Here is a 16698-nt window from a genome sequence, read left to right as displayed (position 1 = left end):
CATATTTTATGTGTGATGTGCGCAGAAGCATTATATTTAAACAAATTCGTTACAAGATTTTTCTCAAAATGTTTCGACATTTGCTGAATTAATCAATCAAACATGTTTAAAACAGGATATTTATAAAATTACAACAAAGAATCTATCTCAAAAAAAAAATTTCGATTTAATAATAAAAACAAAATAAATAAATTTTATTCCTCATTTAAAATCATTTTTGTCAAATTATAAGAGAAGAGAGAAAGAAGAAAGAAAAATAAAAAGAGAATTAATTATCTTTAATATATAAAATTCCAACTTTAATAAAAAATTCACGATAATTAAAAAATAAGATAAAGTTCAATGAAAATAATTAAAAATTGTTATATCTCGACAGGTCACCAACTGTCAGTGTTCAACAGCCAATCTACTATCCAAGTAGGCGGTCGATGGAATCGCAGCAAGGGCAGAGTAGAGCGACCATTTCTGGGGATAATAGCCGGTCTGGTCGTTAATGGTGCGAGAATCTTAGAGCTGGCAGCAGCCAAAGATGGTAAAGTTACAGTTAGAGGAGACGTGCAGCTCTTGCCGGCCGGAAGTCTCCTCGATCGTGCCGCACCGTTGCAAAGAATGCAACAGGTAGTAAATCTCTTCAATAATTTATATATATAATAATTATATCATCAGTAATTTCCTAAGTAATCTCAATGACATTATTACATAATTTTATATGTATTTATAGACACCTGCATCCGGTTTTCCCGGCGTCGTAGATGATCTTATATTCTCCGGCGCCGGAAGTGGTTGCGCCGGCGATGACGAAGACGAGGAGTGCACCCCAATCTACGAGTCTGGTTCCGGTAAGTGTAAGTAACATTTCTGAGGGAAGTAATAAATAAATCCGTTCTGCACGTTCTTCTCCTTACAAGGGAATTTTTTATCCACTTGCGTCTGTCTTGTAACATCTCGCGTATCAATGAATGCCATTAATCTTTCGAATATTTTTATCGATATAATAGTTTATATCTGCAGACTCTCTTCACATATGAGAAAGTTTTTTGTCAATAGTTATAATAGTTAATATATCTGTGAGCACAGTAAACATTTTTCTTCTCAGATATGTCTCATAAAAAAATATAGCATCGGTCTCGTCGATCCATAAATATACACATATGCATTTTTTATATATTTATTTTTATTTTTTCATTTCTTTCAATTTTTAAATCTTATATTTTTTGACATTGACATATATACATATACACGTATATCTTCCAGTTGTTCATTTCCATCACTTATGCTGTTTTAACTTAAATTTATTTTAGTATTTCTCATCCTCTTTTCTCTTTTCTATAATTATATTTTATAATGTATGCATGTAAAAATATGTTTTCATATATATCACACACATACATAATACACATCATATATAAAAAAACCTATATGTGTATACGTATGTGTAAATAATATATTTTTTATAAAAGAAATATATTTTACTGCAAGTTTATGTCACACGTTATACACAAATATTCTATTCCAAATTATATGCTACAATTTTATTTTTATCTTTAATCAATATCTTTATAAAAAAGTCTCATATAAAAAAACATGTTTAATATATTTATTATTAATCTATTACATAAACATCATTTTCTCTATATTCAGTTTTACAGATAAGTTGAAATTTTCGGTTAATTAGAATAAAAAATATCATGAACAGTTCCACACATTAAAGTCTATAAGCAAAATATAAAAATTGAATTTGAGAAATTAAACTAAAATGTATAGTTTTAATTACAAGATGATTCTTTAACGGTAGCCACGATTTTTAAGGCACTTACAATAATCAAACAAAAATTATCATGAACAGAAATTTATTATTTCTTTTAACCGACAAATTGCAATAATAAAAATTAGCCGAACAATTTGTTTCATAATTTTTTTTTTTTTAATGGGACGTGTTCTTAATTTTTTTTTTCTAGTAATGTAGAGGACACAGCAAAATAAATTTAATGAGTACATACAACATTATTTTTAAGTTATAATTATAGCTCATTAAACCACTTTGATAATTTTGATCATAACAAATGTATACATAAATTTATGTAAAAAGATGCATTAGAATTTGTACAATTATATTTTCCTTTATAGTTTCGCAATAAAATTGTTAGTTTAGAAATTATTAGCGAAAAACAGCTTTCTCGAGAGCGCTCGTGAACCACTTGCTTCATATATAAGAGCGCGACTATTGATTGCAAGCGTGTTGTATGAAAGGAGAGATGTTTAGCACTCCCCTAGACTAGGATGGACAACATATGTACTGGTAAGGCACTGTCGTCATTTGGCGACTCTTACCACCACATTTTTTGATACAATATAATAAATTTGTTTAATTATATGAAATTTATTTAATTATAAAACATATTTTTTTATTTCTTATTTTTTCAGATAAATTTTTTTACTTTATCTTACTAATTATTTATCACACGTGTTATCAATAATAATGTTTATACGATTGAGAAATTATGAAAAATGTGTAGATTATTCGACATATATTAGAAAAATATACTTGAGAATAATTATATTTAGAATATTTCGTTACATTAGCATCAACAGATTTATAAATATTATAAAAAGAAATAATAAAAATCTATATTATCATATGGAACAAGAGATAAAATAAACTATTAGTTACATAAATTTCTTGATTAATAAAATAATTGTATATACACATATATAGTTTTTTTTTTGTAAGTACATTTTAAAAGTTAACTTTCAAGTTATTTTAATTAAATATTTAAAAAAAAAAATTATGTTTAAAAGATGAGAAATATGTTTAAAATATTGACGAAAACTGTATAAGAGAGAATATAAAGTATCCTGTTCTCAAGATTCCTCTTAATTTTAGAGATCACTGTACATCGATTCCTCCCTTCCAACATGCGTATGCTCGCATACACACATATACGCACACATACACACACGCACAAGGCACGCACATATCGCATGGCATGCCACCTTTTCGTCTTCATGCTCGCCCGGTTGTATCTTCGATTCATTTACATATTTAGGATCGCCAGCTGGAGATAAGCCTGGCAGCAGCCCCTCCTTTCACCTTCCAGCGAACCTCTTGCAACGAACTGAGGTCCCGCTCCAAAATCTTCTTCGACTGACTAAAAACTAACTTTATAACGTCACCTTAATGAGACATGATAATCAAACAGCCGATTGCTTCGCACGAAATATTTCTGTGCGATTCGATTTGAATTTATTTCTCGAAAGAATTTATATTAATCGATTACATACACACATGTTATATAATCTCTTATTTGTGAAAAAATCGATAATCATTATATATCTTTAATTATTATTTAATATTTATGAAAGAGAAGAAACGCAAATTACGTCAGAATAATTGCATAAGAAAATTGGTATAATTATATTTTTTGTTACGTGAATATTGAATGCTATATGATGGGAAATTTTATATCGAACGATAACTGAATTGCATACTATATTGTACGCATACATTCACAGTCTTGATAATTACACGCTATTCTATTTCTAGATGACATCATCACGCCAGTATACGTGGCACCCACGCGATCGCCGACGACATTAAGGCCAAAACATCACAAGGAAAATATTCAAGAGCGTCCATCGTGTGACGATGAAGAAGACTGCGAAGAAGGCTCAGGCGATTCCAGAACAACGGAAGAGATTTTTGTCACCTCGGCTACCGGTCCGTATTCCAGAACATCGTTCATTATATTTCTAACACATTTCCCTTCATAAGATTTATATCACAAAGCAAAATGCTCGAATTGTCTCGAAATGTCTCGAATTTTTCTGCAATTTTAATCTCAATCGTAATTTAAATCTAAAGGTGATATTACTATTATATATAATAAAGAGCTTATTTCTCTCACCAACAGCTTTAAATCTGCATATATTTAAATAATGAAAGATATGTGTTATGAGAAGTTTTTTATAATGAGCTTTCATAATCTCTATTTTTTTAATCAATGTGCATTAATACAGTTTGTAGAAATAAGCTATACATATATGTAAGATGATAATATAAAAATTAAAACTTTTGCATAAATGGAAGATTTAACAAATACCATAATGAAAATCTTTCGAGATGGAAAGAACTATTTTTTCTCTAAATATATTTGGAAAATTCTGAATGTAAGATAATATTATTGCTCTATCTCGAAAATTATCAAACAAATCATCGCTTTGCACAGTTTTTGGTATACACATTTTAATAGTCTTAATAGTTTTAATATGATTGAAAAGATGATGTTAAGAACATTATTTTCTCTGTCGCTCAAATTCAAAACAATTATTATAGATATTTTACTTAGATCAAAGCTATATATTACATATGTCCATAAAAATGTCAAATCCACTAGAATATACCGTTTTTTTTTTTTTTTTTTAATAAATATTCCACCCTCCTCAAATTGTTATGATTAAATAAATGGAAGACAAAATGGAATATTTTAAAATTAAAAAATTTAATCCAATAATCGCGAAAACGAATACAAGGATAAATTAATTGTCGCGAAAGCATCGATCGATCTTACTGTTCTTGTCCATCAGTTTTAAATGAAAAATTCTTCTCATTACGAGACTACAACGTGGGCGTCCTGACGATTTTCCATGACGCGCGTACCTATCGTCGCCTACTGTGAAAATAGCACTATTCTACTACCCCTGGAGCGAGATTCTTTTCAGTAGCAATGTTCACCCCGTCGTAGCATGAAACGAGATACTGTCCTTAATTTAATCCGAGCCATACAGCCATATAAAAGCGTATTTAAACTCCGAGACATTTTCTCGCGTTTGATATCCAAGTTAAAGTGTGTTGCATATATCTACCTGCACAATTGAAATTTCTCTCATGCGTGATTGTAAAAGAGTATGTCTATTACAATCTGTATAATTGTGTAAGAGGAAACTGCGTGGAAGTCAAGCACGAAACACCTATAAGAACGTATTTAAAATTAAAAATTTTTCCCTCACGTTTGATATCTGAAATAATGGAACATTTTCATAAGAAGCTTATCTGTTATATAGACAAAAAATGTTTGTCATAATTTCTTTTTAGCACGCGTATAAAAGACTTAACGTTGTTGAGAAAAATATCTTATAAATCTAATAATCTTGTTACAAGTTATTTTTGATTGGAAAATACAAAATTAAATATATAAATATTTAAGAAACCATGCTCTCTGTAGAGCTTAGTTTGCGAAAAATCCTTTATTTTCAATCGCTTATAACTCGAAAATTATTGATGCCTCGATATTTTTGCTGAGAAAAATTGTATATTTCCGGTGTGACACCATGTCAGACACCCTGTATATTAGGTTTAAAGAAATTTAACTACTTCCTACTGATTGTGGAAATTCACAGACGTTTCGTTTATAAGAGTTTATCGCTGTGACGATGTTTAGCATCTCTCGAATTTGTACATAACTTGCGAGCTGGAACAAAATGTAAAATACTATTTATACCTAACGAGACTGGCTAAACGTATTGCGTTACTTAACGTGGGCGTCCCTCGTATATGCAAAATATATACGGTCCTGGTACCCTCGGGACCATTCGTTTCGCAACGTTCCTGCTTACGCACGCGTGAATATTGCCGGCCTACGCACGCGTAAATATTGTGCCGCCTCCACGTTTCGTCCATCCCTTTTACCTTCCTACCCTTCTCGTTCTCCCTCGAACGATCATCCCCTCCGCGCGAATCGCGGACGCGATACAAGGGTGAAACGCAACCCCTCTAACGCACTCTTTTTTTTTTTTCATCCGTCGCAGACATCAGCTCGGTGACGTACACGACGCCTCGCGAATACTCGACGAGCCATACCAGCACGCAGACATCCTCGGCGTCGTCGACAACGTTGAGCCGCGACGTCGTCACCGTCTCCGTCCAATACAATGTGTCAACTACAGACCTCGAGACCAGCCATGGCAGGTGCGTGCGTCTGTCAGCGATAACGTTTCTATTATAATTGTTGATTATTCGTATATATCGATTAACAATTATACATGCACGTTTTGTAAACGCGAAATCGCCCGACTGCGTGCATTTTACACTTGGAGCTACAAGACGCACGTGGAACGTATCGTATTATCTGCATTATTAATTATTGGCACAATATATTTGTGTGAGAAAGGATTTTTGGTATATAGATGTTGTGCTATAGTGAAATTATTTTTCAATAAAAAAAATCTATGATATATTGTATAAATAAATGAAGCGGAGACTTCAATTGATAGCATGAATTTTAGAGAAAAAATGTTATGAATCTTATTTAAACACATTTATTATTATTATTTAAAATTAAAATGACCGCTCTTAATATATAAAGAAAATGAACATTTAATCAAAAATTAAATATCACAGAGAACGCGTGCGAAACATTATTATGCATAAAATTTCTGGAATAAAAACAATATCTTGCAAGCCATGACCATGCATAGCTATTCGGTGCGTCTAATAATAAAAAAAAAAAATCGATATCGAATGTTCCACGTCGTCGATTTACCCCTATAAATGATTAGTTGGACGCGCAACGATTAAACAATCAATGATTTAACAAAATGATTTTGATTACACCTTGCAGCAGCGTCGTGACGCACCGGTCGACAACCGTGACGACGCAGTCAACCACGACGGAGATGACGGAACCGCCGCCACCGCCTCCTCCACCCATGTATCCGCCGTTGCCCACTCCGCCCAAGAATAACAACAACAATAAGCGAATCACTTCCGAGGCGGCCGAGAATGCCGCGCTCATAATCGGCATCATAGCCGCCGCGCTGATAGCGATAGTCCTCATCATATTGATAATCCTCAAGTTCAAGAATCGGCCGGAAACCAGCTACAAGGTGGACGAGACGAAGACATTCTGCCAAGACCCGAACGCGGCCCTCCTGGGTGCCGCGGGCTCCGGTCAGCCCTTCAACGGCGCCCTGAAGAACGGCGCCAACGGCAGCAAACCTAATAAGAAACGAGAACTGATAGACATTAAAGAGTGGTACGTGTAAAAAAAAAAAAACATTGCTTTGCGTATCCGAATATATCACGCTCACGTCTTTCGTCATCCTTTATCGTTGGGAAAGATCGTGAATCGAGAGGGACATCCCTCTGCCAAAAAGAGCGTAGCGAAATAATCCTCGTTAGTGTCGCGAGTGTGCAAAAAATAAAAAAAAAATAAAAAAAAATAAAAAATACGAGAGGGCTGATCGAGCACTATCGAAGAGAGAATCCTTTCCTGCTTCACAACTGTAATAGTAAACGGAGTCTCGCGAATCCCGAATTTGAAGGATCTATTCCGAGGGTCGGTGCACGCGCAAACTCGCGGCACCTTCTGCAAATCTTCCTGTGCTTATTGCAGTAGACAATTTTTACGGAGATGCCTCGTGAGATTTCTGAGATGCTCGACGAAACAATTCGCGCGTGCGATCCCGGAAATAGTTGAAAGGCATGTTTGAAGAAACATCCTCTTTCGTACTTGAAAATCCTTTTATACCCTCGTGCGACGATCCCGGGAAGGATCTAATGCGCACGAGAGATTGATCGGTGATCGAGGTTAAGTATTTGGGGTAAAATGCATTTCTTAAAGACTTGCTTTAAAATTGGGCTCGATAGATCGTATGCCCAGACGAAAGGACGTATTCGTTCTTCGACGAAAGCATAACGAAGCATCGGTAATAATTTACAAAATGCCAATTAATTCTAATGCAAATTAAGGCAGATCAAATCTTGGAAGAGCTGTCAATAAAACATATAAAATATCGATCAACGATCTAGCACCGTTTGCTTCTCTTGTTTCATCGACGCGAAATCTCAGGATAAAATTAGGACAGGACCCGAGTATCGATCGTAAAAAATCTTGAGAAAGGATCTCTTCTTCATTTTCATTTGTCGCAGATTTTGTCGAGTCACAATCGAATGACGTTTGCGATGCTGCTCGATCCTTTGATTCGTATTTATAAATTAAAGGCAGATAGAAGGACATTTCGCAGCAAACGAGAAATCTGCGAGCAAGACATTGTTCATTATATAAGGTGACTCTTGCCTCTATTTAAAATGACTTTCCGAAGAGAAATAAAGAGGACGAAATAAACGTGAAGATCGTGGAATTAAATGTAGGAATTAATTAATTAAAGAAAGGAACATTGAAGGTGATATTAGCAGTGATTAAAGGAAGCAACTTGCACCGCTACTATAAGTTATTTATGTATTGTTTTGCGGATTTTACTTCCAACATCCTCTATTATGAGCACGCCATTAAATCATTGTTCAGAACGCGTCGAGGAACATATATATTAATTTCTATTATAGTTATATAGCACAGTTTTATGTGTATATCTATTTGTTAAGAATTAGCCGATAAGCTGTATTATTTGAGTGAGTTGTATGATCTTTTAGATAAAGTAACAATATTCCGAGTAAGAAATTTTAAAAATTGAGCATGAAATGTGTGTGTTTCCTATTACTTATTTCTATAAGATTTATAGCTGTTATAAAATTCTAGAAGAATTAATCTGTTAAAGCAAAGAATATATTTTATATTTTATTTATATATTTTATATTAATTTATTTATTTTTGTTCAATATATATATATAATATATACAAAAAATATAAATACTATTTATTTAGATTCAAAATATAAAGCCAGGATTTTCACAGAAACATTATACAATGTTACGGTAAAAAATTATGTTTTTGTTTAAAAAATTAATATAAATACATTAAACTAAATTAAGTGATAAAACTATAAAATGTGATATTTCGTAATGGAATTTCGACAATTCGATGTAATAATAAACGGAATTTCTAAGTATTATACACTTTATTTATACACATATGTGTAATGTTTCTAATAGCAAAAATTTGAAATGCATTCTATTCTCGACACGCTCTTCGTAAAAACAAGATGTTGGAAGTGAAATGTTAGGGACGAAAATGTCATGATCTAATGATCTTATTCTGTCCTATTCACACATTCATTGTTGTATAGAAAAGCAAAAAATATATATATATGTATATGACACACACACATATGTACACATACACACACATACATATACATACACGCATATATATATTTATTGATTATGTTATACGTCGAAAAATTGTTTGACAAATTAAATAGATTTTATCAAAGTCTGTTTTGAACGAAAGACACGCAACACATAAGAGTTTCAACTAAAAACTCGAGTGTGAAATATATTAATGAGGAATATCAAAACGTTTAAATTTATCATAAAAATTATACATCGTGAATATCTATTTACAAATTTAAAAAATTGATTTTTAATTAAATAATAATGACATAATCTTGGCAGTCTAATTATTATAAAAATAGTTGTGTTTTTAGAATCTTAAACATAAGATTTGTCTTACAAGGAAAATCCTTATTTCTTTAATAAGAAATCAATAATAAATTTTTTTGATACTTGTTTTTATATTAAAAAAGATATAAATATATCCTGCAAGAAAAATAGGTTGCTTAGTACAAAGTCAAATGACACAATTCATAAATACATAATCTTTGAAACCATTTAATCGCTTAACTTCTCTCTCTTTTGATAAGTATGCTTTTTAATATAAATCATAAATCATAAATCATAAATAATTATTAATTTTACAAAGAATTAATAAAGTAAAGAAAACGAGATTATTATTTAATACTATCTTTATTGTTTTGTAACTGATTGCATTTCCGAATCTATCCAGAAAGACTTAGAAATTTCCGCACTTTACACTCATTGATTTTATTTTTACTAATTTCAATAATTAATATTAAACATAGTTTAAATAACAAAATTGTATGTACATGTATTATTGAGCTAATAAATATGATTGGTATTCCTCATTCAATCATATTGCATAGTCGAATGTTTTACGTGAAATTGTATCTAAAGGTTACTTTGATTAAATTTCAATTAACTTAATCAGTAACTATATATACATATATAATTAATTGACAGAGTTGCCTATAGCAAAATTTCGAGCTATATATAATTGTAAATAATATCATATGTCATTTCTTATTTAATCTATTTTTTCGTGTTCCAAATAATTTACAAAATGTTAATTTCAATTAAAATGCAGAGATTATTTGATAAATTGTTAACTGCTCCAATTAAGTTAATCGAAATTTGTTTTAAGTGACCTAAGTGACTCTTATACGTATGGAAAGTATCTGTAAGTAATCTGAGAGAAAAATTTAACGAATAGTGTTGATTTATAGCATACGCAAATATGCTTATACTTAAATACAGGGTGTGAATGCAGTATTGCCGGTACGATTTAGATAACGTTTGACCGTCGTATAATAATGTCGAGCATTAATTGCACGACGATACACAAGTGCACCGAATCGTTTTTACCAAAAGTTGCATTGTCTCCTCATGATTGAAATTCGCGATACGCTCGTTTTTACGGGATGGCTTTAGGTATCAGGTATTTTTCCTCATCTATAAATTCCTTGATAAATTCTAAATCTATCTTTTTTTAGTGGAAATTTAATTAAATGCCATACCTATTTTGTAAGTATTTAACTTTATATATTATATTTTTCAATCATATATTTAATCAAAATCAGTTTGATAAAATTTAGTAAAATAAAAGTTTAGTTCTTGTGCAAACTTTTATATTTTGAACATCCTGACATTATAAAGTTATAAAAAGTTAATTATTAAATTACATTAAATTAAATTAAAATACACATCATTTCTACTAAAAATCGATAGATTTCAGACTGAGAAGAAAGAATTTATAGAAGACATAACAATACCTTGGAATATCCTGTATATATAGCTGTATGTTGTTAACTTAGTATTATTATTAACAAAGTTAATCATTGACGTAATTGATGATAATAAAGATCTTTTAAAACTATTTGATTGAAGCTAAAGTTAAACGAAATATATTAAAAATTTGAAAATTTATTATCCCCCAATATACTAGGTTACATTAACGTAATTGATCAGTAATCAAAAACGATTCAATATACATATTATTAACAATTTCCAAAATTATTTATGAGAGCAATGGAATATAGACTAAAACAAAATATAATTCGTCCAATTATTATTAACTTATTGTTATATTAATGTAGTTGATCTTTGATATAATTAATGGAGATAATGCTTATAGTTCACAAAAATAATTTATAATTTATCAAAAATAACACATTATGTAAATTTGCAAAGTAAAGTAATTTACAATGTTATTTATTTATTATTATGGAATAGACGTTTCGTTTGCAGGATCAAACGATATTGAATTATGAACAAAATTTAGAGAAAAAGTAAATAGTTAACTATTTTATTAAATTAAATTATTTAAAATAACTATAGATTATCTTTATTTGCAACTTAACACAAAATATAATTATATAATATAGAAAAGGGATTGATAATTAAATTAAAATATGGGACAAGTTTTCAAATAATTTATTACATTTATTTTAACTTTTCCATAATTTGTACGATAATTGTCACAAAATAAAGAATGGATAGATATATATTGTTACTATTTTAATGTAAGTGACAATTAATACAGTTAATAGTAATTTAGCCGCGCGACACGAAGACGCGACAAAAAGAAACTTGTCGCAAAAAAAGAAGCAATAAATAATAAAACGGGGCTTAGCGTTTAAGCTAATTTAAAGCACAGCAATTCAATTAGTTTCTAAATTGATGCTTCCGCTCGATTACAATTTATCAAGAATCCGAGTAATCTTGTCTCGTAACAATTCATCGCGTCCTTTTTAACTATGCCCTTTACATCTGTTTTCTTTTATTTTAACTGTAAAAACAATGTATAAAGAGTATGAAAAATACTAAAAAAACATACCTTTAGTGGACAAATAAAAAGGGAGAGCGTGTGCAGATTATAAATATACATCCACGCCAGAGATGAGTAAATTATCACGAGGGTTGAAAAACAAATAACATCTTAACGAAAACATCTTAAATATTTCTCACAATATTCTACTAATAGAAAAACATTTCTAGATAAATAATGTGATTTTGTGTGATTATTGCTACACATTATTTAATATAATTTACGATAATTTGCAGATATATTTAAATACAAATTATTTTAATGTAGATAATTAAATATTTCTCAATTTTATAAAAAAGGCTTATATAATTTCTATAATATTTCTTTTATCTTTAAATATTTTAATTTATGAATAAAATTTATCAAATTTTCTACAAAAAAAGATAGTTTTTAATATATATTCGCGAAATGGTTGATTCCTCAAGTGCGGATTAGGTTTCAGAAAAAACTTATCATACCTAATGAGATTATATAATCATTATTAATATCTATTATATTAAAAAAACTAATATCTTCTAAAAATTATCAGTATAATCATTTAAAAACAATTATTAATGTAGAAATCTAATGGGAATTTTTTTGTGAGAATTATTTTTTATATAAATAATAGAGACGGATTACACTATATTACACTCTTGAAATATCTCTGATATTTTAAATAATTGATGATAATAAAAATATAAATCGACAGGCATAAATAATGAAAAATGTAGCTACTAATATTTGAGAATGGAAATAGTATTTTACACATCGCTGGTCAAGTGTCTCCCTCGGCGATTAATCGAAGATGAAGGAAAAAACGTCCGATTATTATAAATACTTTCGCATATTTTATAAATCGCGATTCATCTTTTATAATGCATTTCCTACGAATGAATCATTCTTCATTTTATGCGCCATTGTTTTACGAAATTCTAATTGCTGGTATCCGATAGTTTTCTATCTCTAACTTTTCTCTCTTATATTTATTCACATTGCTTCTCTTTTCATATAAAGATCATTAATAAATCACGAGTCGATAGTATACGTATCTCGAAATAACAATTATCCTCAGGGAAAGAAAATTAACGCGATCAGAGTTAAAGTTAATCAAGGCTTCATAAAATTGATTACTCACTAATTATTAGCAATGATTAAATATATATATATATATATATATATATATTTTGATCGCAATTTTTTTTAGAAATTTGATTCTTCTTTTAAGTAATATTCTAAGATTCTAAGTTTGTTTAGCTTTTTAACTTAAATTGCAGATTACGACAAGATTGAGAATGTTAATTCACCAAATTTCAATTGGATTCAATTTTCAAATTCGTATCTTTAGTCAAGATAAGTAAATTCTCTTTAACAAGGCGAAATAAATTCAGTGATAAAATGAGCTACGTGCACAATCGTACAAGTTGATACATCGCATAAAACTTTTTTAATTTTTAATTACAGAGTTCGGATCCATTATTCAGGCAAAAAGTGCCATGTTCAATCATCGCGATCCATTTCGCATGGATCAGTTTTACGCTTAACAAGACACAATAAATTAATAAATTTGAACTCTCTCATCTTCGCCAGCCTCGCAATTATTCATCTGTCATCCTACCTTTCAAAATTATTCATAGGCTATGAATAAGCAAAATAATGTGTGAATTTTGTATATAATACTTATATGGGGCTGAACCTTGCATGCGTGGGCAGTTTTAACGATGTATCGATAACAACGATATTCTTGTAAAAACGTTTCTTTATGATCGTCTTCGATATAATCTGGCTTTAGACCCCGATATTTCCCGATATTATAAAACGAAAATTGTCTATTAGATTAGAATCTTCTTTCTATGGCAGAACAAAAATAAGAATACCTTCATAACGATTATATTATCAAAACCTTTCCTTCTTCTGATCTCTTTCTTTAATGGAAAGGCGCCTATACAACAGAAACTTAAACATATTGTTATCACTGCCCTTCGATTCTCTCTCTGCATATCCTTCGATGTATTCTGATGACTAACGTTTATATTAAACTAAATTAACTTCTATAAAGATATATTTAGTGAACAATGTTACTCTATTAACTAACTATACACTATATCGAATTTCAAAACATGTCGTGGATGAACGCTGGAGCAGTCGAATTTATTCGAGATTAATATATCTGAAAACTATAACTCCATTATTATTTATGTCTTCTCTTGAATAATGTATTTCTTCGTTTACTTGTATTTTTGACAAACAAATGTAGAAGTCGTTTAAAGAAGAAAATACTATACACAAAATAGTTACACGTGTTAGAAGAATTATACTTGTAATGCTGAAAATTATGAACAAAAAGTGGAGAGCTTCCATCTAAGTACATATTTAGAACTTGGAATATTATAAACGCGTTTCTTAAAAGCACAACAGAAAAGGCATTAAATAGAGAGCATTTTTCAATTTAACAAAGTAAATAAATTCAGAATTTCTAAGTTTAAATATAAAAAGTATAATGATAATTACACGTGTCCAGATATTAAAAAACTAAATATAGAAATAAATACAAAAACTTATTTAACTATTTTTAACAACTTATTGTTAAAAATAATTATTTATAGCAATGTTTTTTTATAACGAACTCCTTAAGATATTATATATGTTAGTCAAAAAGAGAAATTGTAAATAAATGTGAAAAAATATTATGCTATGAAAAATTATGGAATACTATAATTATTAGATTAATATTGTGTTAATTAAGATATTTAATCGAGATATATTATTATTATTATAATGTTAATTTAAATTGTTTGCTCTTTAAGTACTGTTATTACTAGCATTATTTATATTACATACGTGATGCATGTTATTTATATTATTGACTTATGTTTGTATTGCAAATATTTAAAATGGCAAGTTGCTCGAATATTGACGGCTCTAGCGAATGCTTCACCTATAAGCTATCGATTATTCGTATTGCGACAAGAGAGCTGAAAATTTTGCGATTACATAAAATCGTGAAAAAAAAACGGAAATATCAAGTCACACGAGAATTAATCACGAGTTTTATAATCGCAACTTTGCTATAGCATTTATATAACAAAACAAATATGCATTTCAAAGCTCTGTTCGTATATTAAATATTACAGCAAGTTGTTGAGCGCAGAGTATGAGATTGCTATTATAAAAAATTTCAAAGAATTATTCTCACACACACATTACTATTTATAAGAAAAAATATTCTTACATTTATGGGAATTATATTCATATAGAATACAAAATGTGTTTTTTTTATACATTTTTTTTATTTTAAGGATAATTTTAAATTGAATGCACGATTGGAGTTAATGAGAGTAATACTTTACACATATATAATTATAAACAAATTGCTGCAGCATTTGATAAATATATATAAAAAGAGGTAAGAATCTTCTCTCGACGATATATAGAAAGATTGGCGTAGAAATGCATATTTATTTATCGTTGATATAGCAAAGCGCATAAAAAGTTACCGAAATGTCAACATTATTTAACAAACAATCTGAAAAATATACCCGAAATAAGAGCAAAAAAACGACAAAGATAAATGCTCATACTTATACAGCTGTATCTAGAGTTGCTATAGTTAGATGGAATTATATTTTACATTGTACAGTCGTGTACACATATGAATGCACTATAGATAGATAGTAAACTATCTTCGTATTGGAAGGGCGAGATGAAGAGAGATGGAAACGGAAGAGGAAGAATAAGCTAAGGGAGACGTGTTAGGTATAAGTGAATCCTGCGCGAAGTTCTACAGGAGCAGACACACTTTTGTTGCCTGTTGACTACGAATTTCTACGACACGTGTATGTACAATAGAGATGTATACACGCGCAAGCAAAAGGCTGATCAGCGAAAATTTGCTATCAAGCGAATCGAGTGTTATGTAAATTGGCACTGCAAGTATAATAATTGTCAAAAAAAAAAAAAAAAGGAAAAGAAAGATCGGACGAAAGGGTGATATTCAAAATTGCATGTGAATTTTACGCATGTATTATCGAAAATTGAATTTACGAGCCATGAAGGGATTTCTTCATTTCTCGTAAATTCTTCTATCTCTTATATTTGATGTCTGATGAATATTCCGGCTATAAAGTATCGATAGAATCAATCGCGACAGTTCATTTTTTCTATGCAACACGAGAAGTGCCATTGCGTTAACACCGTTTCGTAAGATCGAAATCAGCCCGTCTGTTCCAGATTATATGAAATATAGATACAAACGGGATAAAATATGGGATAAGTGTACGTGGTGCATTTAGATTTTTTACACGTTAAGGCAAGCAGATGAGAGTCTCGTTTCGTTAGCATTTGCATTCTTAAGCGATGTATATCTTAAGCTGGGCCTCGCATAATCGTGTAATTACGTGTTTATTATTTCGCCCGGTATATAGTTTACAGTTGCAAAAAGATACTCGGAGCTGAGTAAAACGACTATTTTTTTATATTTATGCAATTTTATAGTAGGGAAAGCGGTAGGATTTAATGCATTCGTATTATTATAAGAGATCCATGATCGCGTGACATTGAGAGGAAGTTTAGAAACGAGTTCGTCATATCAGTTAAATATTGAAATAGTGTTTTCATCAGCTTCAAAGACGATACATTTTCACGTATAAAAGGAAAAGAGAGCAGATACACACGCATATGTGAGTATGTACCGTAGTGCGCGCACTGACGCATTACAAAAGATTTCCTGAAATCGAGGACATTGTAAATATATAGGAATAATGCCGTAACTAAGAAATTATATGAATAAAGTATTGAAACTGTGTGCACGAGAAATTCGTTTAATCCCTTTTGGCGTATCCTTTTTGTTTACACGAAACAC

General features: G+C 30.2%; 1 protein-coding gene and 1 non-coding gene across 5 annotated transcripts in view; both read left to right on the top strand.

Annotated features, from left to right (window-relative positions):
• Nrx-1 (neurexin 1) overlaps positions 1-16652 on the top strand; it is a 240332-nt gene extending 223680 nt beyond the window's left edge. For 3 of the 4 annotated variants that reach the window (XM_029321266.2, XM_085482216.1, XM_029321264.2), the window contains 5 exons: positions 377-618; positions 722-845; positions 3545-3718; positions 5806-5965; positions 6618-16652. In XM_029321266.2, coding sequence (XP_029177099.2) covers positions 377-618; positions 722-845; positions 3545-3718; positions 5806-5965; positions 6618-7041 — 1124 coding nt within the window. In that variant the 3' untranslated portion in view covers positions 7042-16652. The remainder of the gene's footprint in view (positions 1-376; positions 619-721; positions 846-3544; positions 3719-5805; positions 5966-6617) is intronic. The other variant, XM_029321265.2, reaches the window with a different exon arrangement.
• Positions 2237-2343, top strand: LOC114945402 (U6atac minor spliceosomal RNA). Its single transcript, XR_003822389.2, has one exon. It is a non-coding gene; the product is annotated as a U6atac minor spliceosomal RNA (small nuclear RNA).
• Positions 16653-16698: the final 46 nt, after the last annotated feature.

This window comes from Nylanderia fulva, unplaced genomic scaffold (genome assembly GCF_048542155.1).
Source record: "Nylanderia fulva isolate GAGA-0341 unplaced genomic scaffold, ASM4854215v1 Scaffold2, whole genome shotgun sequence".
NCBI lineage: Eukaryota > Metazoa > Arthropoda > Insecta > Hymenoptera > Formicidae > Nylanderia > Nylanderia fulva.
The sequence above is the reverse complement of the archived record's forward strand: the minus strand, read 5'-3'. Positions and strand labels throughout refer to the sequence as shown.